Source organism: Elephas maximus, chromosome 24 (assembly GCF_024166365.1).
Source record: "Elephas maximus indicus isolate mEleMax1 chromosome 24, mEleMax1 primary haplotype, whole genome shotgun sequence".
Classification (NCBI taxonomy): domain Eukaryota; kingdom Metazoa; phylum Chordata; class Mammalia; order Proboscidea; family Elephantidae; genus Elephas; species Elephas maximus.
The window spans coordinates 13,988,883-14,012,958 of record NC_064842.1 but is presented as its reverse complement, the minus strand read 5'-3'; the positions used below and the strand labels follow the sequence as shown (position 1 = coordinate 14,012,958).

Below are 24,076 nucleotides of genomic sequence, written 5' to 3'. Positions count from 1 at the left end.
AAGGGTTGTTTGCATTTTAAAGGATTCATATGCCCCATTTTGTCCAAAATATTACCGCGGCTGGACTTGGGCACTGGCTATGTGCAGAGGAGGCCTGCACTCCGTAGGGTTTTCAAGGCTGTGACCTTTCGGAAGCAGATTACCAGGCCTGTCTTCCCAGGTGCCTCTGGGGGGGTTTGAAGCACCAACTTCTCGCCTAGTAGTCAAGCTTAACCATTTGCATCACCCGGAGACTCCAAGCACTTTGCAGACATCAGATTTACACTTCTGCCTCTAAACAAGTATCGCCGCTCACTTTTTCAGGTGATAAAGTCAAGTTGAAAGAAATTGTAAGAGTTAATAGAAAGTAAGAGTGGGCATCAAATCCCTCTTAATTCCCAAAGCCTGTGCTTTTCACTTCTAAAGCCAAGGGCCTGCGAGACTCAACTGGGGGCTTTTAAAATCACAGATTTCCAAGTCCCCTTCCAGACCTACAGTCAAAAGAGGCTGACAGGTTTGGGTTTTTTTGTTTAACACCCCAGGCAATTTTATGTATGTTGTCAGCCTGGCACCAATCCACTTCCTGGTGTTTGGAGAACCATAGGACTGTGCTATATTACTTCAGCAGTGAGACCAGTAATGAAAAGCAGGAGCAAAAGGGTATTGAGGGACCAACTACAACCTCAGTGTCACAGGGACATCTATTTGGCGTCGAGTAACATAAATTGACAGGCATTTGGGTTACTTAATAGCTAATGTTGAGTGCTTTCTGTAGGCCAGTCACTACGGATGAGCCACTTTACAAGCATTCTCCTTTCATTCTCAGGGTACCTTTTTGGGGTACATATTCTGTAATTCCCATTTTGCAAATGAGAGAAATAGGCTTAAATAAACAGTGGTATAAAGGAGCTGAATCGGAAACCCAGGTGCCTCAGTTCATCATTTTAACCACTACACCGTACAGTCGTCTTTTGTTATATAGGTGGCACCTGCTTTAGAATAAAAATTGACTTACATAAAAACTTGTCAAAGGTGAGACGTTTAACACTTTGGTGTTTCTAGTTAACTGCTTAGTAGTTCATAGAAGACAGTGACAGTGTTTAGAGATTGTCACGACACTTTTGAAAATCTTTAAAGTGGCTTATGAATTTGTAAGGTGGTGGTTAAAATCAAGGGTTTTGGAGTCATCAGACCGGAATATAAATCCTGTCATCTGCTGTGATTTAGACAAGTTGCTTAACCTGTCAAAGCCTCGGTTCCCTCATCTGTAAAAGCAGCAAACGGTAGACTGCAAACTTTGAAAGTGGTTTAAAAGTTAACATTGGCAACTCTACACAACAAATGGCCTGCTTACTATGTCACAGGACCCAGTTTCTTCAAGGAAAAAAGAGAACCTAATATCAAGATACATTAACCAAATGACATGTACAGGCCTTGTTTTGGAACCTAACGTGAACAGACGAACTGTAGGACTTGAGCGAATGGGGCAATCTGAGCACTGACTAACGAGTATTCAATACTAAGGAATTATTAGCTTACAGATGACATTGGTGCTGTGGCGGTGTGTGTATTTTAAGAACCCTTACTAAAATTTTTATAAATGTATTGGTTCTGGAATTTGTTTCACAACAAGGTGGGGGAGGAAGGTAGTGGATTATGGATTAAAAAAGAATGGCCATGGAAGTGTTATTGTAGCTGGTAAAATAGAAAATTATCAAGTAACAGGCTGGTCCTGTTACCCTCTTCCAAAAAGTTAAAATATTGACATAGAACTACCCCAGAGGATTAGCCTTGCCCTGCAGGTCCCTCTGTGATAGGTACAGTGGCACCAAACTTGCTTTTCATTGAGCCAGTTTAATCCATTAAATAGGCTGCTGGTCAAGTGAGGAGACACCATGCTCTACAAGGGAACTCTTGTTAGCTAACTTGATTCCATGTTATATCCTCCTCTCTCTCATGGACTGTCAGTTTAAGTGGACTGAGCTTTGAGAATGGACAAGGGATTCAAGCTCCTTCCTCATTCAAGTGCCAGCCTCAAGCCCCAAGAGTATATGGCTCTTAGAATAGCAGATGAGCAGTGAAATTAAGCCCACTGGACCAGCACCAAAGTCGGGGGATTCTCATAAAACACAGGTCCCTGAGAAGCAAACCCTGAGTAATAAGTGGCCAGAGTTCTACTCTGTCCTCTAGGGTCCCTATGGGTTGGAATTGACCCTACAGCGTTTTGTGTTTTTTTTTTTTTTTTGGTGTGATGGTTACTATCAACTCAGAACGTTACTATGCCCTTTCAGTACCAGTGACACAAGGTGCTCCACTGGAGAAGAGGAATTTAAGTTTGTGTTAAACTGACCTTTTGACTAGGTTCTAATGTTTAATGGGAACTGATGGTATAGATGAAAACAAGGCTGCCTGGTAACGAATGTAGCGAACCAGACACACAGCAGAGGAAGCCACGGGCAAACCTCAGCTCTCAGCTAGCCAATTCTGACCACCCAGCCACTCGCTCCTCCCACTCACCCACCCCTCCCACCCAGCTTCAGAAGGAAGCAATTGACAACAGAGCCACTTTTACCAAGGAATTTATTCTAAAGAGCAACTTGGCTGCCTACCCAGTTAGCTCAGTGAACGCTTGCTTTAAGCTTGCTTTAACGTCTACGGTCCCGACCGCAGTTACTGTGATCACTGCAGTTCAGAATGATATCCCTAAGGGATTCTCAGTCATTAGATGGTTTATATTCATTTGAAAGCAAAAAATTGGCTACCACCTTTTAGAATTTTCACAAAACTATGGCTTAAAACCAAAAGGCTTTATTGGCAAACCCTCAGAAAACCAGAATAGCCCATTCTTTGGAATAGCCTTGTTAACTGAAGTCCCACTATACCAAGAATATTTCAATCTTTGTTATAGGACATAGCAAAATAGTGTATTTGGCTTAAAGTACATAAGCTCTGATGTCTGAGATCTAGATAATAAGCACAGAATATCATACTTACCTTCTCTACCCTGTTGCCTATTTCTATGTATTAGAACAAGGTTAGATTTTGGGACAACTAACTACACCTAGCACATGACATTTTTCACCACCACTACTGATAAATATTACTCGTAAGCAAAGCTGATTTCACAAGTTTCCAGTGGATCAAACTGTTTCCTGCCTAGTGGTCTTAGGGTACTTCATGTGACTGCCTTGAAAACAAAGATGGTGGGCTTTGATTATGTTGCTCCATTGCTTCTTCAAATTCTCCGACTTAGAGGACATCAGCTAGACTTCTTGCTGAAAGAGCAATAGAACAACACAATCAGATTGACTGGTCATTCCACAGTCGTTTATTGTTTCCATGTGCAAGGCACTGTGCTAGGTGCCAGGAACAGCAGGAAAGTACAAATACAAGTAAGAGTGGCCTCTGCCCTCCAGGAGCGTACAATCTAGTAGGGAAGATAAACGAATACAGATACCTATAATACCAGACAGAAGTGGCAGCTGCCACAGGAGATAAAGTATTACGGGAAGCTTTCTCAGCACTCAACTTCAAAGTGAGAGCAGGTCAGAGGAAGCAGGTTTAGACTCTTATTCCATTGTCATCGGTGTGGCATGAAAGGCGGCTGAGGGAACCTGCTAGGCTGTGATGAACTGGGCTGCATCTAGATCTTGTTCCTCAGCTCTCTCAGCTGAGATCCCAGTGACCAACAAGGGCACCCCCTACCACTCGAAGGATGGAGGGACAAGGGCCAGGAAAATGACAACACACAAGACAGAAAAGCATGCACACAGGAGCACCCTGTGGGAGTCTGCACCTGCTGGGCCCTGGGTGCTGCTTTTACAGAAAGACAAGGAACATCACCCTTAAAAAAAGTGCTAAGGGAGAAAGCACCGGACTCCCCACCAGAAGCCCGCAGGCTCCTAGTGAAGAGACCTCAGGCCCTCTCTTCCGGCCTCGGTTCTCTAAGATAAAGACGTTAGACCAAGACCTCCAAGGTCCTCTGCAGCTCTCCAATCTCGGAAAAGCACAGGAAATTAACCTTTAGCATCTGAAGCATAGCTTTTTAAGTCAATGCTTACTTTTTCTCCTGACATCATTTGTACAAGAACCTCTAAATAGAAATGAAAACCAACTACCTCCTTTCCTGACTTTGATATATACAAGCAATAGGATTGCTTGTTTTTAACTACAGTTAATGTATAAGAATAGCGTCTTACACTTTATTATAAACAAGGCACCTTTCTGACCAGCTTGGCCTCAGCAACTTATGCCTGACAGAGGCCCTCTCAACGACACGCGTTTCTATTTTGGTTATTAAGAATACTTGCATGAGAAGATTAAATATTTTGGTCAAAAGTCCTCCACCACCTTTGGGCTTCTTTAAGTAGCTTGTGTGTCTCTCAGTTCTAAGGATTTAAGTTCTCCAGCGGCTTCAACACTTTAAAAGCTTGGGCAGAACGTGAAGAGGCACTGCAGATCAGGGGGGAGGCAGAACGAAGGACCTGATTTTTAAACAGGAAGGTACCTCCCAGGGAAACAGTAAGGAAGAGATGCAAGCAAAGTAATGCTCTTACAGCTGCTTGGCCCTTTGCCTAGCAGGAATACAAGGTTATCATAAGGGGAAATTTCAGAGAACCCAAAGAGGCCTACAGAACCAAGTCTGCCTGCCTACCATGTCACTGTTGCACCTATCTCCAGGGCACTACTTTCATCTTGAAATACGGGTCTATCTATCTATCTAGGGAGTTTAGCTTTAGTGGCTCCCTTGAGTCTGCCAAGGTTAGACTTAGTCTAGGGCTGAAAGACACTCATTGATCTTTTGGTGACCACACACCTTGTTTAGCTGCCCAAATCCGTCTCACCAGAGTAAAGAATCCCTTTGGGTGCTGCCGTAAGACAGTCACGTTTTGCCTAAATGCCAATACTTAAGATAGCAACGTTAAAGCACAAACTACAACTGAGGATAAAATGCCAAGTTCACCTTACCCCAGGAGAGAGTTGGCGAACAGAGCTGAAGAGGCTAACTGCTTTCATCAACAACAAGAGTCTACAGATACAGCTCCAAGGAATCGAGTTTGGTTGGGTATTGCTATACCCATGAGGTGGCTTATAAGGGGTCTTCCAATCCACAAAGTCATCTGTGTCAAAGCAGAGCGCTAAGAGGCTCAAATCTACTGACAGAGAATTGACGATCCCCCATTTCTAATCTGATGGGTATCTTCTACCAAATCACCCTCCAAATCCATTAAAAATATATCTGAGAGATCAACTACTACCTGGAACAACTGTAATACGAAGAAAACAAGACCTGACGAGCCACTGGGAGGGTTAGAGTTTGAGGAAGATTGTGGAGACAGTGGCTTTTAAACAAAAGCTCTTGATAAAATTTTGCTTTTCTGATTTATTTTTCCTTTCTATAAGCAGGAATTACATCGTACCTGGGCAAATGGCTTATAAGGTTTCACAGATTCTGCAAACAAATATATATTTGGAAATGTCATTTTTCCATTAACATCCTTGTGAAAAGACTTTTAGCTGATAGTTCCATACATCTTTAAACCACATTAAGCATACGAAGCTGCCACAATATAGGCAAAAAGGGCAAGGAACTTTGTTTTCCTTTGTCCAGATTAATAGTGCTGGCCTTTTCGGTAGACCTAAAGAGCAGCTTTGCTCATCCAGCTTTTTCTTTACCGTGCGTCCTTTATTTCTTTGGCATGCAGAGCTGGAATGGCAGTCCTGTTCCTACGTACAAAAAACCATCTTCAACATATAGATGATGAAAAGTCACCTTCACGTGATGGGGTCTGGCTAAAGTTGAGAACCAGAAATCTACGACAACTCAATTCATATTTTTTAAATACTTTATATGGTAAAAATACAGCAAAAATAGTTTTTTGTTCAAAGAGGAAAAATATACTGCTATGGTCATGGTTCTAAGGGTGATTGAAGTAGTCTGGCTCCTCAGCTGTGCACTGTAGTGTAGGCGAGCTTCAACCGCGGCTGCTCCAACTTCAGTCATTTATCAAAGCTAAAATCATACTGTGGAGGGAAGAAATTAACGTTACTAACGTTCTCTTACGAAAGTCTCTACAGTCTGGTCTGTCCAGACTTGTATCCCTAAGGCTCAGCAAGGAACACTAATATGAATAAGAGACAATCATTTGTACCTAAAGGAAAGAACACCTCTATCGGGGCCTCTCGATGCCATGAAAAATATCTTCACTAAAGAAAAAAAAAAAAAAAAAGAGTACCATATTTTTCACAAATAACACATCCACACACATATAACACGCAGGATGTGATTACGTAAAACCACTCTGGTACAGGCTGCCCATGCAGACACCACACACGTCTTGTGACATTTCCAGACGTGAATTTCAGCCTCATTCACCCGTCCTCCCATATAACAGGTAAATCGCATGCTGTTCATTTTCCTTAATCTCTTCCTTACAACAACAACCCCTTGCCACTGAGTCAATTCTGACTCAGGAACCCTATAAGACAGAGGAGAACTGCCCCACAGGGTTTCCAAGGAGCATCTGGTGGACTCGAACTGCCAACCTTTTGGTCAGCAGCCGTAGCTCTTAACCACTATGCCACCAGAGTTTCCAATCTCTTGCTTATGTGTATAAAAATAGTCTGAAAATGTTAATTTAGATCATAGCTGTATAATAAAGGTACAAGCCATGATTAAGAAGTCATGGATCAAGTTTGGTAGTCCCCAATAATCGGAAAATAATCAACACTATGCCTTTGTTTCTATTCATTTAATAATACCTACTTATGTTACCATGTGATCAGAAATAGAAATTGAAGTCAGCAACATGTTTTTTAAAAAATTGGCACAGCATGCTTACGAAAATAATGCACAGTGGGTGTTTGATGCAGTGGGCAAAATGTGTAATGTGTGCGTTAGTTGCGTAAAAATATGGTAACTAGAGGGGCTTGGGGACAGGGTTATAACCTAAAACCAGTGTTGGGCATTGGGCTAAAGTTTAGAAAAATAAGCTATCGCAAAAAAACAGCTTTAATAATTTGGCCAGATCTTTGTACATGTTGTCTTTATGCCTGGAATCCTCCTCGCCATCCCACCCTCATAATCCAGTAAATTCCTACTCAGGTTTCATGATTTGGCTCTGAGGCACCTCCTCTGGGAAGCCGACCTCGCAGCCCAGGGCAGCTGCACGCTCTCTTCCCACAGCTCATCAGCCTCCTGCATGCTTTGCTTTACATGCTGGTCTCTTCCACTGGACCATGAGCTCCTCTGAGAAGAGGGCAGGATTCGCATTCATGCATTCATCCCATCATCACATCCAGTCCAGTGTGCCACCCCAGCTACTGCAATCACCGAGCTACAAGCTTTTACTGTTGGAATTTTGTGCTGCTCCTTTGTGTCACTGGCAATGCCTTACACACTGATACACAGCACTCAATAAATGCTCTATTAAAACTGCCACAAAACATGGCATAACAAAACCACCATTTCCTTTTAAATACTGGGATCAGCCTTGCTCCACTGAGATGACATGACTAAATACATGGAAAGTCCTACATTACTAATGGTATAAATGATTAGTTGTCCAAATTTAACCAATACTACATGTACTCTGTACACAGCACAGGTTAAAAAGTGGTAGCTAGTATTTTTTAAGGATTTTTGAGAGCTCACTAGAGGCCAGCACAAATCTAAGTGCTTTATGTGTCTTATCTCATTCACAATCTGATGATGTACAAACTATTAGTTTTCCACTTTCAGATGAAGAAACCAAGGCACAGAGAGGTTAAGAAACTTGCCCAAGGTCACCAGTGAGTCAGTGGTAGAGCCCAGATTCCACTAAGCTACCACCCAAAATACCAAAGGCACAGATTCTACCATTCTCTAAAGATGAGCATTTTTTTCCTTTTAATTCTATTTAGCAAATGCTCAATGTCTGCTTATGTGCAAGGCACCACACAAGGTGTGGTGGGTGATACGCAGAGGAGCAGATTCCATGTCTACATTAAAAAGCTGAAGACTTGGGAAAAGGGTTACAAGGACATCTTCTGAGACAACTCTTTCATCTCGATGCCCTGAGCTACAGGTGACACCCAGGGGTAGGGTACTGGCATTGTGGCTGTCAATGACAAGCCAAGAAGGAAAGGGGGAAGGAAGACCCAGGAAAGGGAAGGAGAAATGACGGATGCAGCCACTCAGGCACGCCAGTCACAGGAGTTGCGTCCCTTTGATTCAGTTGTAAAGAACCACACCTTAAACTTGCCCTCAAACTGCTCCCTGACTTCTCCAATACCCAGTCTTCAGCCCATCTTCCCCACTGCTTTAAATTCAACAACTGACAGCTAAGAAACTCTGGTGCATTTTTAAACTCTAAGACTTCAGGTTTACCAAACAAGACACTGCTCCCCAATCCTACATTTACTCCCCAAAGTGTGACTCCATCAGATGTGCCCTCAGCACACCCCAAGACAATTCACGTCATCAGGACCCAGGGAGTGCCGCCCTAGTTTACTCTCCAGGAAAGGAGAACCTAGAGGGATGGGGGAATGAAGAAGATAACCTGGAGCTGCGCTCACGCAGCTTGCTTTTTGTCTTCAGAAAGAGGCAAGCATAAGGGAACATATAGGATGGTAAAAAGACATTTACACAGTTTAAGACCTAAAAAAAAATAATAAAAATGAGAATAAGTGTGTTATCACATTCTTAATATTAAGTTTTTTGCTCTTTATTCTTTTTCTTTAATACTTGTATTAAACAGCAAGCACATCAGCCCTGAGGTAGGGTGTGAGAACCAGAAACTGATACCAATGTGCTTTTTCTGTCCTAGCTTTTAAAAAACAGAAAAGCAAGTAAGATGAATGATGAAAAGGAAACCATCAAAACGCTAATTCCAATCTACTAGATTGAAATCTATGCTGTGGGTGGAATGAGTACAGTGAAAGGATTTCCGAAAGCCTGCTTTGTCAGGCAGGGTAAAACAGCTCTGACTTCTAAGCTATTTCAGACAAAACAGTAGTTTTTTAAAACTGCTATCTCTAGACAGTTTCTAATCACTAGGGATCTTCTGAGTAGTAGAAGTTTAGTCCAATACAAACTTTTCCTAATAGTCCTTAGGCCTGGGGCGGGGGAGGGGGAGAAAATTTACCTAGGGGAGAAAACAGAAATGATTTATTTAAGCTCTGATACAAAGGTTAAGCCTGGCATCTAGCCTTTTAAAGGCTTAAACCACCCTAACCCAAACCAAACCCTTTGCCACTGAGTCGATTCTGATTCACGGTGACCACAAAGGACAGAGCAGAACTGCCCCCCGAGTTCCCAAGGCTGTAATCTTTATCGAATAAGGCTGCCCTATCTTTCTCCCACAGAGCAGCTGGTGGGTTCGAACCACTGACCTCTTGGTTAGCAGCTGAGCGCTTAACCACTGAGCCACTAGGGCTCCTTATCAAATCACCTACACGTGACAATTTTTTTTTCCTTCTTTGCTCTACTCTATGGGTCAAAGATGGGTAAGGGAAAAGGTGGCACATTCATCTCTAAAACATAAAGGAGTAAATTTAAGTCTCAAACCGGACTGCATACGGCTTCCTGTGCCGGAGAACCAATCCCTCAAAGTAACCTTTACTTTCCGTCTATTAGAACTGAAGCCTGACACGATACAGGATCGTTGCGAGGCGGAACTGACTCGACAACAACAGGTTTCGGTAGACCACTCAGCATGCTGGGGAACTGGGATCATCCCCAAACTTCCTACTGCCAAGAAAGACCAGCCCAACTTGGCTGTAAGTTGTGGAGAGCATTGGCCAGCGGTCCGATACCCTGGAGGCCCTGAGTGGGAAGATCTTTGGGGAACACATACTAATGCTTATAACAGGCAGTGAAACCTCACAGCTGGATACTAGAGCAGGAAAGGAATAGCAAAGACAGTCTTAAGAACGTTGACAGCCTCGACAGCTAAGAAATAACAAAAATACTGCTGAGTAACTCTACTGTAGGTCAGACAGAATGTAGATTCAATGACACACATGAAAAATCTACACAGCCACAAGAAATTCACATAATCCCCCAAAGCCCTGCAAAGTCAGTGCAAAATCCTATACCAGACCCATTGCCATCGAGTCGATTCCAATCACAGTGACCCTACAGGACAGAGTAGAACTGCCCCATAGGGTTTGCAAACAGCAGCTGGTGGGTTTGAACTGCTGACCTTTTGGTTAGCAGCCGAACTCTTAACCACTGCACCACCAAGACAAAATCCTACAGTACACTAATATAATCCTATAGTACAGTACAGTCATCCATCAAAAGCATACACAGCATCCAGGAAAACGCCATGAGGACTTTAAACTCACCTATAAAGATACATGAAGAAGCAGAGCAAGTGAAAACCAAGCTTGATCATGGCTTCTTTCATGTGTGACTTCAGCTGCCCTCGATTGTGTATTTCTGTTGGATCAAACACTCCCATGTTACCACTTGGCACCATAATGAACCTGGGAAATTAAAGGATACAAACAGAATGAAAATCAAATCACCATAAATATTCAGAAATAAACAAACAATGATAACCTTGAGAAATAAAGCAATCACACCAAAAAAAACCAAACCCGTTGCTGTCTAGTCGATTCTGACTCATAGCGACCCTACAGGACAGAGTAGAACTGCCCCATAAGAGTTTCCAAGGAGTACCTGGTGGATTTGAACTGCTCACTGTTTGGTTAGCAGCCACAGCACTTAACCACTATGCCACCAGGGTTTCCAAAGCAATCATAAACCAAAAAACCCATTGCTGTCGAGTCAATTCTGACTCATAACGGCCCTATAAGACAGAGTAGAACTGCCCCATAGGGTTTCCAAGGAGCACCTGGTGGATTCGAACTGCCGACCATTTGGTTAGCAGCCATAACACTTAACTACTATGCCAGCAGGGTTTCCAAAGCAATCATAGCAGTCTTAAATCCAGACCAATTACGGACAGCAATGTGGTGATGTCACGGGCCTCCACTTAGTTTTCTTTTGGAAGATACAATACTGTTAATTTTCGGCATAATTTTCTGCTCTCTCAAACAAACAGAACAGCGCTCTCGAGAAGGATATTTTATGCATTAAGTTGCTTTTTCCTATCCTCTGCAGGAAAACTACTTAACAGTTCATACCTATAGCCCCTTTCCATTGGATACACGCGAAAGGAGCCTCCAAAACCGAACCAACTTTATCAAGTTTCTAGAAACTTTTTTACCTAAAAAAAGTTCTATATTAATGTGATTTCTCTCCTTCACCTTCACAACATCCTTACAAGGAGGGCAGTGTCACACATCATTATTCCCATCTCACAGACAAAAATAAAAAAGGAGAGATTGTCTGTTCAAACAGAACTGTCCTGTCTGGTGCTCCTGCTGATCAGCGGATAATGTCTTAATCTGCATGGTTATAAATAGCAACTCAGAGAAGGCAGAACAGGAGGTAGCTAGAGTAGATGCTACAGCGGTAAAACTCCACCTCAGGTAAGAAGACACTCAGAGAGCAAAGTCTTACTTTATGCAGCTCTTAGAAAAATACAGATTAAGTGCAAAATATTATCAAGTAATTAGAGCACCTAAGAAATAGGAGATTTTATAGTCGTGGAGGTATGACCACAACTGCAGGAATAGAATGAGGTTCGAAATCAATGCAGAGACTCATGGGCACTGCAAATATGAGCCTAACTGCAAATCCAGACCTATTCAACTCAGTTTCCTACCAACTCAGAACAGACTCAAACTTTTTTTTAACAATCTTAAAGACAGTATTTTGAACATACTATGGAGTCTTTTGTGCTCTTCAGAAAACATAACATTCTCACCCATCTACTCAGTATCATTGTGGTACAGGAGACACTTGACAGTCTTCTCCTTCCCAAAACAATTGCTTTTACCAATATGGAAGCTGGCTTCCTCCAAGAGGACGGATGAGTTTAAGTGTGTGGGCGTCAATCCCCATCCTGTGCCATTTGCGTGACAGGTCCTGCCGACTGTGCAGCAGACAAGTTCTAACCTGGCCCTCTGCCTGCTCTCAGACTCTCATTCCCAAGTTTCTAGTCCAATCCTGGCACCGCGCCTCCCCCGCCCCGCCATACACTTGGTTTCTCAATTATCACTTCTGTGAAACGCAATTGCCTGAGTTCCACAAGTCACAAAACTTAACTTTTCATCTAAATCTTAGTTGCTCATTTATAGCTGAATCGAGAGTATTTCCATTTGAATATCCAGGTGACATCTCATTTCAAACAGTCTCACAGAGGCTTACTGCTCTCTGACTCCTGGGGTATCTGACAGGAGTGACCCCCCCTCCCGTTGTCTTGGTGGCCCATAAAAACTTCCTCTTCAGAACTTCTGATTTCTCTCATCCTTCATAGCCAATTCATCAAACTCTCGTCCATTCTTTCTTCCTATCATCACTTAAATAGCTGTCTCTTTTTCATTCCCACCATCGCAACCCTGTTTCAACACGGTATTACCTCACCCCAGTCTCCTAACTGGTTTCCCCACCTCCTGGCTCTTCTCCATCCATTCAATACTATGCAATGCTTTCAGAAAAAGCTTCCCAAAGCATAATTTATTTCATATTAGCTGCTCAAAAACATATAAAGGCGACACATAAATGGCTAGTAAGCACATGCTTAACATCACTGGTCATCAGGGAAATACAAATTGAAGCCACAATGACATACTGCTTCACACCCACTAAACCAAAAAGCCACTGCTGCAGAGGCGACCCCAAGGGTGTAGACCAGAGCCGAGTTCCATAAGGTTTTCAAGGCTGTGACCTTTCGGAAGCAGACTGCCAGGCCCTTCTTCTGAGGCACCTCAACGCATGACCGTTTGCACCACCCAGGGACAATTCAAATGCATCAATTCTGTCTTCCTTCTTCATTGTCCAGCTTTCGCATACATACGAGGAAACTGAAAAGACCACTCCTTGGGTTAGCTGCACCTGTGTCATCAAAGTGATATTTTTGCTTTTTAGAACCCTGAAGAGGTCTTTTGCAGCAGATTTGCCCAATGCGATAATGTCATTTCATTTCTTGACTGCTGATTCCATGGACATTATTAACCCAGGTAGAATGAAAGTGTTAACAACTTTAATTTTTTTCTCCACTCATCATGATGTTGTTTATCAGTCTATTTGTGAGGATTTTTCTTTTCTTCCTGTTCAGGTGTAATCCATATTGAAAGCTGTAGTTTTGATCTTCATCAATAAGTGCTTCAACTTTTCTTTATTTTTGGCAAGCAAGGTTGTGTCATCTACATTTCACAGGTTGTTAATAATGAGTCTTCCTCTAATCCTGATGCCACAGTTTTCTTCATATAATCCAGCTTCATGGATTATTTGTTGAGCATACAGATTGAGTAAGTGAAAAAGTACAACCCTGCTGCACACCTTTTCCAATTTGAATCCACACAGTATCCCCTCATTCTATTCAAACCACTGCCTCTTGAGCCATGTACAGGTTCCACATGAGCACAATTTAGTGTTCTGGAATTCTCATTCTTTATCACGTAGAAGAAATTAAAAAAATTTTCCCTAGTTGATGCTCGGTTTCATGATCTTTATAAAAACATTCCTCCAGATCCACTCACTTCCTCATAGGATCTCTTCGTGCGCCTCCTCCTCTCCCATCCCTCCTTCCTCATTCCGACTTTCAGGATCTCTTCGTGTGCCTCCTATCCTCTCCACCCTTCCTTCATTCTTCTCTATGCCCTTTTAGTCTAACTGCGGGAGCCCTGGTGGCAGATTGGTTAAGAGCTTGGCTGCTAACCAAAAGGTTGGCCATTCAAATCCGCCAGCTGCTCCTTGGAAACCCTATGGGGCAGTTCTACTCTGTACTAGGGGGTCGTTATGAGTCAGCATCTACAGGTTTGGTTGGTTTTTTCAGTCTAACTGTACTTTTAAAAATCACATTTAAAAATCAGTCAATGATCGTAGAAGTTGTTGAACTGGTATATGTTCTGCTATGTATAGCCTCAACAACAACAACAAAAACAATCTTTTTTTTTAAAAAATTGTATATTAAAAGAGCAAAAAAAAAATCAGCCAATGAATGATTTTACCCCCCAAAAAATCTAGATACAAAAAAAATTAAAATAAAACCTAAAAATTTAGTAAAGCAGTAAACCACTACCATAAGAGGTAATTCCGGCTTTGTCAGACAGCTACCCCACAGCTCTTTACAAGAAAACATGCTATGTGTAACAACCCAACTATGCAACTATTTCCAATTAGCGTTTCCACTGAGCTACATTTGAATAAACTTCCTAAGTTTGTTAAGTCAAAATTTGATAATTACCTAATTTTCAGGCTTTTAAATATCATGTGCTTTGGAGCGACCCAAGCACACTGTAGCTAAAACACTGCATACAGATAATAAGGGCCTTATATCACATTCTCAGGCTTTTGACTATCCTTAAAAGAAAAAGATATTCAAAACTGAATGAAAAAGCATTTCCTGAGTTTTCAACATTGCAAGTAAACATTACATGTTTTTTAAATTTACAAATGCAAATTCATGTTTTTACTATAAGACTGTGCCATGCAAACTGCCACTTGGCCTATACACCAAAGTGAACAAATGTATATGCTGATTTAATCATTTACTTTACTACTGGCACTTATGTTAGTGGAAAGGGTTGTTTAAAAAAAAAGACACACAAACCTGCCCCGACATAAAATAATAAACAACTATAACCCGCTGCCATTGAGTTGATTCCAACTCATAGTGACCCTGTAGGGCAGAACAGAACTGCTCCACAGGGCTGCCCCATAAGCTGCAATCTTTATGGGAGCTAACTGCCACATCTTTCTCCCGCAGAGCTGCTGGTGGGGTCAGACTGCCAACCTTTCGGTTAGCGGCCGAGCATTTAACCACCGTGGCAGCGGGACTCCTAGATAAACAACTATACTCACCGATAGATATTCCAAGTGGCAACAGGCAAGTTAAGAAGAAAGATGAACCAGTGCAATGAGATGAGCATTAAGACAGTGACCACGGTATGGCCGACCAATTCTGGAATCACCCACTGCAAGAGAAGAACAGAACGTTACAGCTCTCCTGCTGTGTCCTTCCTGACTGTACATTATCTGAAGCTAAAACAGTGGATATAAAGAGCCCTTACAAGCTACTATTTCAAGGTTATCTTTAGAGTCAGATGGCCCAGATTTGCATACTGTTACCCCGTGCAAATACATCAAGGCACAGCTTGAAAATAAAGCACTTAAATGTCAATTACATTTTATCCCAAGAGTTACTAAGTAGGTTTTGAATGACAACTAGTGAAACCAAAAAAAAAAAAAAAAAAAATGACGGTATTATTTACTTTCTCCTCTTTTTCTAATCTAGGTTGGCGGATATCCACATATCTGCTGCCCTTCAAGTCAGAGTATCAACCTTAAACCTCTTCCAATCTCTAGAACCCTTAAGAGGAAAATCATTTCACACTCAGAAAAGAAAAATGGGGCTGGGGGAGGGCTTTAAGCTTACAGTGATAGCACAAAGTTGACCAAATATGATAATGAACCAGGATGCCAGAATCCTAACCCACTGACTTTGTAGCACCCCATGCTCTTATCTATGCTCCCCTGGTTTACTGTGTAATTTTCTGTCCTCACCCATCGACAACTATTGTGGCAGGGTTCTCCTAACAAGTACACCCACTCCTCACTTATCGACATGGTTAGGTTCCAAAGACCAGGTCGTTACACGTGAAAATCGGTGTTACACAAAAATGAAGTTAAAAGGCAGAGCCCAGCACGTCGCCACACCCCACAATCAAGCAGATCATTAGGCCCCAGTATAAGGCGGCATTCCGCTAGGGAAAGGCCCACAACTGGACCGACAAGGCCCAGCTACAGGCCCCCAATCAGCTGTCCTGGGGCCCTGCCTCAACACCCCACAGTGTCCTACACACCTTCAGCCAGTCACCCAAACTGCACAACGCAGCTTCGCCCCAGACAAGCAGGACAAGCAAGCATTCTGAGAGGGACATGGAGGCCGGCAAGGGCAGTGCCACCCCCAGCTGGAAGAAGGCAGCCTTGAGCGCAGGTGGGGCCCTCACCTTTGTCAGCCCGGGCCTGGTGGTACACGAGGCGTGAGTGCCTCCTGGACATAATCTTGCCGTGCTCTATTCCCCAGTCAGCCACACGGAAATAGTGGAGGCCTGCCCCACCCCCCCCACCCCCCACAGGGCTCTCTCTGCCCAGAAGGGCTGTGCCAACCTGTCCTCTGCCTGGGATACGCTATTGCTGAGCCTGTGCACTGTCTCAGCATTGGTTACGGCACACACGTCCTTAATGAACAAAACAGCCCAATAGTAGATTTTTTTTACTACTGTCGTAAATGTGAAATGCCGGAGAATGAGATAGTAAGTGAGGAGTAGGGGTGCAGATTTTTCTTTTAATGGAAGCTAACAGCTTATCTTCATTGAACCAGAAACTGGCACTCCCCACTTTCAAATATGAGGAAATGAACTCAGAGAGGTTAAGTAACTTGTCCCCGGTCACACAGCTACTTAGCAGCTGGCAAAGCAATATACTGTAAACCCAGGCAGACTGACCCCAGGGCTCTTGCATTTAGATATACTTTTTTTGTAAACAAAGAAGTAAAGACTTTTCTGGGCCTTAAACCTAATTTGTAATCAATTGTAATACGCATTTTAAAAAGCGTAACGAATTGGGCACAATGCTTATAAGTGGTACGTGCAAGCTACCAAACCTGGAATGAAATCCATGCTATGATTTTATTAACTCTCCAGTCTTGGTAAGAGTTACCTATTCTCTCTAAGCCACAGTTTTCTCATCTAAAATGTGGAGATAATAGTAATACCTAACGCATGAAGTTACAGTTTTAGAGGAAATAACATATTTAAGCACTACAGGCACTCAATAAATGTCAGTCCGCGCCAACAGCAATGTTACTGCGTTACTCCCCAGGCTGTCAGAGCCCCACAGCAGCTTTCAAGCTTTTCATTTCTTACTGTTTTACACAGACACACACTTGAAACAGAAGTTTCAGGGAGCAATATCTAACTTTACTAGGCTTAGTTTACTGACTTTTAACCAAATCCTGTTTTCAATCTCTTCTCTCCTTAATTATGCACCCTTCCCCTAACTTGTTCCTAGAATGAGAGCACTAGGTTTGTATCTCCCAGGTGAGGCTTAGAGGATTCTTTGCTGGAGTAATCTAATGGTCCAAGAGAAAACATCTACCAAAAAACCCTACCATTTCAGGTACCCCAACAAAAGTCTTGGTAAAATGAAGTCCGTCAATAGGCCCAACCCACCCACACAGAGCTTCCAATAAGCATTTTAGTGCTTCACCCTTATGTATGAATAGACAGCCATGCATCAGACACTTGAGGAAAGCCTCCATCCAACATGAAAGAAAAGAGGGGGAAAAAGAAAGGAACTTAGGGGAAATAGAGATAATGCAGTAAGCAGCAAAAAGTCAAAAAAACTCAGAGAGCTAAGAAAGAAGAGACTCAAACACGGACCAAGCGAGCAAAAGTCCTGAGGAATTTAAGGTACAGCATAAATGATATATTTACTAGAACATACAGAAGATAAAGCTGAAAAAAATCTTAAAACAATCACGATAGAAAATAAAACCAAACGAATGAAAATAAGAAAAAAGAATTGGCAGGTCAATCCAGCAGATCAATTATTTAGCTAATGTTGAGTTGTTGAAAGGGAGGAGAGAAAACAGAATTCTTTTATCAAAACAAAAAAAAAAAAGAACACAAATTTCCCAGATTGAAAAAGTGTATCAGATGTCCCAAACAGTAAATGAAAAAGGCCTAAATAAAAGTACACAAAGGTATACCACTGTAAAATTCCAAGGATAAAGAAAAGATTCTGACGCTTTCATAGAGCAGACAAAAAATATATATACAAAAAGGGTAAGAAATCAAAATGGCATCAGGCTTCCCAGCTTGAATACACCGAAGTCAGAAGACAGCTGAGCAATGTCTTTGAAATTCTGAAAGAAAAATCCTTCCAACCCAGAATTCTGTACTCCAACGAACTACCAATCGAGGGTAAGGGTAAGACATCTTTAGACATGCAAGGCCTCAAAATTTAATTCCCAAGTACCCTAGCTCAAGAAGTTACTTCAGCAAAATGAGGTAGTAAGCCAAGAAAAAAAGGAAAATATGAGATCCAAGAATCAGGAGACCCAGAACAAGAGTCCCAGGACCAAAGCCGTGACACAAGCCCTGAGAGCAGACCGTACAGAGCACAAAGCAAGAGGGTAGAAGTCTCTAGGAGAAATGTCGCCCAGGGAAAAAGTGAACTGATGGATTATTTTATGTTTGACCACGTACTAAAGAGTAACTGAAGAGCTTTACAAATGTATTTGAAGAAAAGACTTAGAAACAGGTAAATAGGAAACTAAGAAAATAAAGAAACATGGCAATCATCAACACTAGGAAAGAAAGCTATCAAAAAAAAAAGAGAAATACGATCACTGCCTACTATGAAGCTTAGCAATAAAACATTTGCTATTATAATACTACATCATAATGATGTAAACACTGAATATAAATTTAGCCAAAAAAGAAAAGATAGGAGATAGGGCGTTTAGGGAAGGGGTGCTTACATTCGGAATTCAAAGGGTCAGGAAGGGACCCTACAAGGTTTGTAGTACCTTTGATTTTAGCTGTGTGCAAAGATAACTTTCATAAAAAGTAATGTTAAAAAAACTAGTTAGCTTCAAATCCAAGGAGTAACTTTCTCAATAAAAGAATGTAGGTAATGCTTTCTTTGTATTTAGATTTTTAGTTTGATAAAAGAAAACCCACAAAGTACCTAAAATACTGAGTAATCAAGAAACATACAGCAATACAGACGATCTGCCTATTTAAAAAAAACAAAAACAAAACTCTATCATTCTTCTAAAGATGAGGAAAAATATAGTTTACTAGAAATTTTCACTTTCCAAGTGTAACTTCATTTCTTTCACTGGCCAGAGAAACTTAAGTAGACTGAAGATGTGAAAAGACACAGGGACACTGTTTTTAGGTCAAGTTAAAAAACCATATTTTTATATGAACTTTCATCCAGAAAGCTTTCATCTGCTCATCTCATAAAGTGAATCAGGACCAACTAGTTTCCATGAATCTAGACAATCACTGCAGTTCAGAGTTTACATGTCAATATAAAGTTCTGACTACACTAAAGATAAAACTGCCTTAAAACACATTGGCCAATTAATTCCCTTCCTCAGCGAGCCGCACAGAGGTCTGCTTTCATTCAACAAGAGGCTGGCTGAGCCTTTTTCTCCATGAGCATGGAGGGGGTCTGGACACAGAAGGCAAAACAATTACCCTCATAATGAACCTGTGCCTGGCCTGAGTAATGGTGTCAAGGGGACAAGGCAGGGTAAAGAAACAAAATTTCCAAGTCATGAATCCTAGTATGTAAAGAAATCCTAGTACGATTTCACTGTAAAACACAGTAGCTTTACCAACATTCCAATGACTAAGAGACAACATGCACTCTAAAATCACATAGATATATATATACTGGGTAGCTGTACTAATCTTTACAATGCAGAGCTGACTTCGGTACGAGAAAATGAGCAGAAAGTCTTACCTTGTTTAATTTCGAGCAACATGATCTGGCATTAATATAATCACATTCTAAATCAGACAAGGTAATTATCTGAGGATCAAGATAAGGAATTATTAGTTTTATAACAACTAAGTAACTTTTGGAAATTCTGGTGGCATAGTGGTTAAGTGCTACAGCTGTTAACCAAGAGGTGGGCAGTTGGAATCCGCCAGGCTCTCCTTGGAAACTCTACGGTGCAGTTCTACTCTGTCCTATGGCGTCGCTACGAGTCAGAACTGACTCGATGGCAGTGGGATTAAATAACTTTTTAAGTTTCAGAAAGCAACTGGGAATAATTCTTTAAAGTTCACTCAATTTTCTCATTTATGTTCTTCTCAACCACTGATTTTCACAAAACAATCCTTTTATTATGCTCAATTCTAGTCTAATCCATAACAATCTGATTCAAATGTGTACGATGGCTATAAGAAACAAAATAATATCTATAAAAATAGTCCAAATGTGAAAAGCCTGAATTCCCAATAGTAGAAAGACTGTATGTTTATGATATATCCATAAAGTCTTTGAAGACTTAGGATGTGAATAAAGAAAACAGGAGGCAAAACTGTAAATAGAGCAGTTACATGTTGGTAGCAGTTATGTCCCAAAAGTCAGATTACAGATGATTTTTTTCCTTAATATTTTTCAAACTTTCCAGTTAACACATTAAACTGGAATCAGGTCAAAAATAACTTTTAGTATAAAATATAAACCCCAAAATAATAATTTAAGGGAGGCAGACAGACATAAAATGAAAAGTAAAAATCTTCAATTAAATGACACACAGTCTGGGATTTACTTTAAAATGCAGGCCCCCCCCCATCACCACCACCCTCAGGAGTTGGGGAAGAGATTAAAAATAATGGCAAAATGTTGAAAACCACTGACGTGAGAGATAGAAACATGGGGTTTATTGCACTACTCTCTACTTTTGTTTGTTTAAAAATTTCCATTAAAAAAGGTAAAAGGAAGTACTCTCAGCTAAACATTGCCATACTGATATCCTCCATCATCACCTCAACAGGTCTAAAACGGAATGTATCACTCTTCCCACAAAACTGCTCCTCCCCCACTCTGTTTTATTTTTGTCAACAACCTTATAGGCTCAAAATATGGAAAGCGTCTCTGCTTTCTGTGTCATATCACATAATCACTCATTACAAGGTCCTATCAATCATTCCTTCTTAACATCACACACCTTATCCCTGCTTTCACTTGCCCACAGTCAGCACTCCCTGTCATATCCAGATGACCCTATCTATACCCCAAACAGCTTATCTTCCAGTCTTTTCCGTTCCCAACCCAGGCTGCAGATTCACCTTCTAAGACACCTCTTTGCTTAGGCCAAAATACTTCGAGGGCTCCCAACTGCCCAGCTAGAGGGTCAAAGTGAAAGCTCTTCACTGAACATTCAAGTTTACCAAAAACTGATCTAATTCTACTTTTAATTCTGCCTTTCCAACAAGACTGTCTAAGACCGCCAAAATCAACCACGTGCTCCAGATGGTCTATTCATTAACCCCGTCACCCATAAATGCCATGAACATTCTGTCTCTGTTCCTTCGCTCTTGCCAGTGTCTGTACAGCCACCCTCTCCTCCTCTGTAAGCTTTGCTCGCAGTTCAAAGTCCAAGAAAACTCCTATACCTTGCATGAAATTTACTGACCATTTTCCGCCTATTTCTAATACCAAACTAGTGCAACTACCCTAAAATACAGTAAAGCAATACACTGAGTCTCATCTAAACACACCCTGAATGTATCTTAATGTCTGTCTACGTCTAATATTCCACCTAACATTTTTCTACATACCTAAATTGGCTTAAGCCAAATCTATTTCAAATTATCAGGCCTAGTGTGCCAAACTGCAAAATAAGAAAAAGGAGAAATCCAATTTCATTTCTCTGAGTGTAAGCTCCAGTTCCTTAGAAAGGGACATGGGTCAATAAAGTGATGCTGTCCTTTCAGTCCGTTCCCAGAACCTAACAAAACTCAGTGTTCTTCTCTTTAAAAGTCACCAGCTTAAGTAAAAACTGCAGCTACAATACTTCCTGGACATTTGCTATGGGGTAGGGCACTGTGCTAGGAGCTTAACACATGCTCCCACTGTAAAGACACATACCTGGGAAGTAAACGTTTCCTCCCATCTTAAGGATAACTGAGGCTGAATGGTGAAATAATGTGTATCGCAAATAACTGAGCAGGTAATCCGGTTTCCAAGTTCTGTCCCTTTCCACTACAATCAAGTCCACAATGACGTATGAAAATACGCTGAAAAAAAGTCCTGAACAACTAACCTAAAACCAGCATGCTCTGGCAAATACAAAAGTTTAATTCGGTCAGAAAGGGGCACGTGTGGTCATTTGAACAGTTTGGAAACGAAAACACGTGCACACCTACTAAATTTCCAGGTCTGCAACTGCCAGAGGACACCAAACAATCCCTAACAATTTTTTTTTTTTAAATAAATTCTTCTCAAAACTCACTACAAAACGGTATCGCCAAGGAAGCAGTTCACCCCTTTTTTAAAGGACTGGACTCCTGGATGTGAAAGGTCCCCCCAGTACCCACACCCGAGAACAAAGACGGCGGGGTGCCGCCCCGAGAAGGACAAGAGGCGGCAAGTCGCCTCCGCCCGCCCCCGCGCCCGCCCGCCCCCGAGCGACCGCCACGGACGTGGCCAGGCGTCCCGGGAGCCCCGGCTCCGACCCGGGGCCCGGTTCCACGGAGAGCCGCGCCCTTCTCTCCGGGGCCGACGGAGCCCAGGAGCCGGCCTCGCCCGGGACAGCTGCGCCGGGCCGTCATGGGCGCCTAAGCGGAGCAGGGCCGCCGGGAGCCGGCGAGGGGCGGCCGGCAGCCGGGCAGGGCGGGGCAGGGCCGGGCCGACTCGGGCAGCCGCGGGGCTCCTCCGCCCGGGCCCGCCGCACCCGTCCCCGCGGCCCGCGCCGCCGCCGCCTCGGCCGGGTCGGCGCCCAGGGGACCCGCGTCGGCCGGGCCGGCGCCCAGGGGACCCGCGTCGGCCGGGCCGACGCCCAGGGGACCCGCGTCGGCCGGGCCGGCGCCCAGGGGACCCGCGTCGGCCGGGCCGGCGCCCAGGGGACCCGCGTCGGCCGGGCCGGCGCCCAGGGGACCCGCGTCGGCCGGGCCGGCGCCCAGGGGACCCGCGTCGGCCGGGCCGGCGCCCAGGGGACCCGCGTCGGCCGGGCCGGCGCCCAGGGGACCCGCCTCGGCCGGGCCGGCGCCCAGGGGACCCGCCTCGGCCGGGCCGGCGCCCAGGGGACCCGCCTCGGCCGGGCCGGCGCCCAGGGGCCCGCGCCGCCGCCGGCAGCCTCCCTCGCACCCCCGCCCGCTCCCCGGGCCACGGGCGCCCGGCGGGCCTACGCGCGCTTCCGCCGCCTCGGGCAAGGATACGAAGTAGACGGAGAGGAAGATGAGCGCACAACAATCCAGGAGGGAGAAGACGAACACCACCGCCTCCATCCTCCGCCGCCACGGCACCCCACGGGCACCCCACGGCACCGCCGCTCCCCCGTCAGGCCGGCTGCGGCGCCCCTGCCTGCCCGCCCGCCCCGCCCCTGGCAGCTCCTGGTCCCGGCCGCTGGGCCGAGGAGCCCGCCCCGCCGAAGCGCGGCCTGCCGGGAGTTGTAGTCGAATTGTTTGAAATTTCAAAGCTCGTAACCCTGATGCATACTGGGAAGTGTAGTTTATTAGTACGAACCCATATCAAAAAGGTAGAAGCCCTAAATATAATTTTTTCCAGAAATTGTGACCAGCAATTAGTTAATGGATATTTGCTGAATGCTTGTAATCTGCCGGATATGCAGTAGAACGGATTTGCCGTGTGTGAGACTATCATTATTGTCTGCCCTTCGCCCTCTGCCTCCCTGACCCAATTGGGAGTGCTAAGAGATTTTCACCTCAAAGCACAAACCTACCACTCCTGGCCTGACCCCTGAGATTTGTACTTCCTAATCTCAGTTTCTCCAGGGTTCTCACAGTCCCTTGCTTATCCTCGGTTACAGAAATGTCCCTCTCCCCTCTGGGTTTTAAGATCATTGAAAACAATATTTTGTCTTCTCATCCATTCATTCATTTTACAAGTATTTGCTGACCCCACCCCTACTAAATGCCAAGAACTGCTTTAGACTCCGGAGACACAGAAACAAACAAAGCAGACAAGATCCCTGCTTCCTGAACTGGGTGGGAGGAACAGGCAAAAAAGTAGCAGATAAATACATGAAAAAGGTAATTTCAAAGGATGATAACAGCTATGAGGAAATTATATCAAAGCCATTCATTCATTCAACCAATTTTTTTTAGCAGCTTGTGTTCACCACGTACTGTTCTAGACTTAGGGATACAGAGCGAACAAGAGGAAAAAAATTTTTACATTCCTGTAGTTTACATTACAGGGAGATGGACAACAGATAAGCAAACCTATAATGTCAGGCAGTTGTGAGCACTTTGGAGAGTATGGGGA

At 43.4% G+C, this 24,076-nt stretch overlaps 1 protein-coding gene across 3 annotated transcripts; it reads right to left on the bottom strand.

Moving 5' to 3' along the window:
* Positions 1-3,279: 3,279 nt before the first annotated feature.
* On the bottom strand, positions 3,280-23,147 carry CNIH4 (cornichon family AMPA receptor auxiliary protein 4). 3 transcript variants are annotated; one of them, XM_049868162.1, is made up of 5 exons: positions 23,008-23,147; positions 19,580-19,648; positions 14,900-15,012; positions 10,309-10,449; positions 3,280-6,003 (listed from the first exon to the last, which is right to left on the bottom strand). In XM_049868162.1, exons 1-5 carry the CDS (start codon positions 23,074-23,076, stop codon positions 5,976-5,978), a joined length of 420 nt encoding a protein of 139 aa, XP_049724119.1. In that variant the 5' UTR covers positions 23,077-23,147; the 3' UTR covers positions 3,280-5,975. The 3 variants fall into 3 exon arrangements, with proteins under 3 accessions (XP_049724119.1, XP_049724120.1, XP_049724121.1); XM_049868163.1 differs by lacking the exon at positions 19,580-19,648 and having other exon boundaries at positions 22,978-23,147; XM_049868164.1 differs by lacking the exon at positions 3,280-6,003 and having other exon boundaries at positions 10,309-10,402.
* Positions 23,148-24,076: the final 929 nt, after the last annotated feature.

Coding starts and splice junctions, on each gene's coding strand:
- CNIH4 (XM_049868162.1), bottom strand. CDS start 23,076: ATGGAGGCGGTGGTGTTCGTCTTCTCCCTCCTGGATTGTTGTGCGCTC. Junction 19,649..23,007: donor TCTTCCTCTCCGTCTACTTC/GTATCCTTGCCC, acceptor CTTGATCCTCAG/ATAATTACCTTGTCTGATTT. Junction 6,004..10,308: donor TTCTTCATGTATCTTTATAG/GTGAGTTTAAAG, acceptor TTCCCTCCACAG/TATGATTTTAGCTTTGATAA.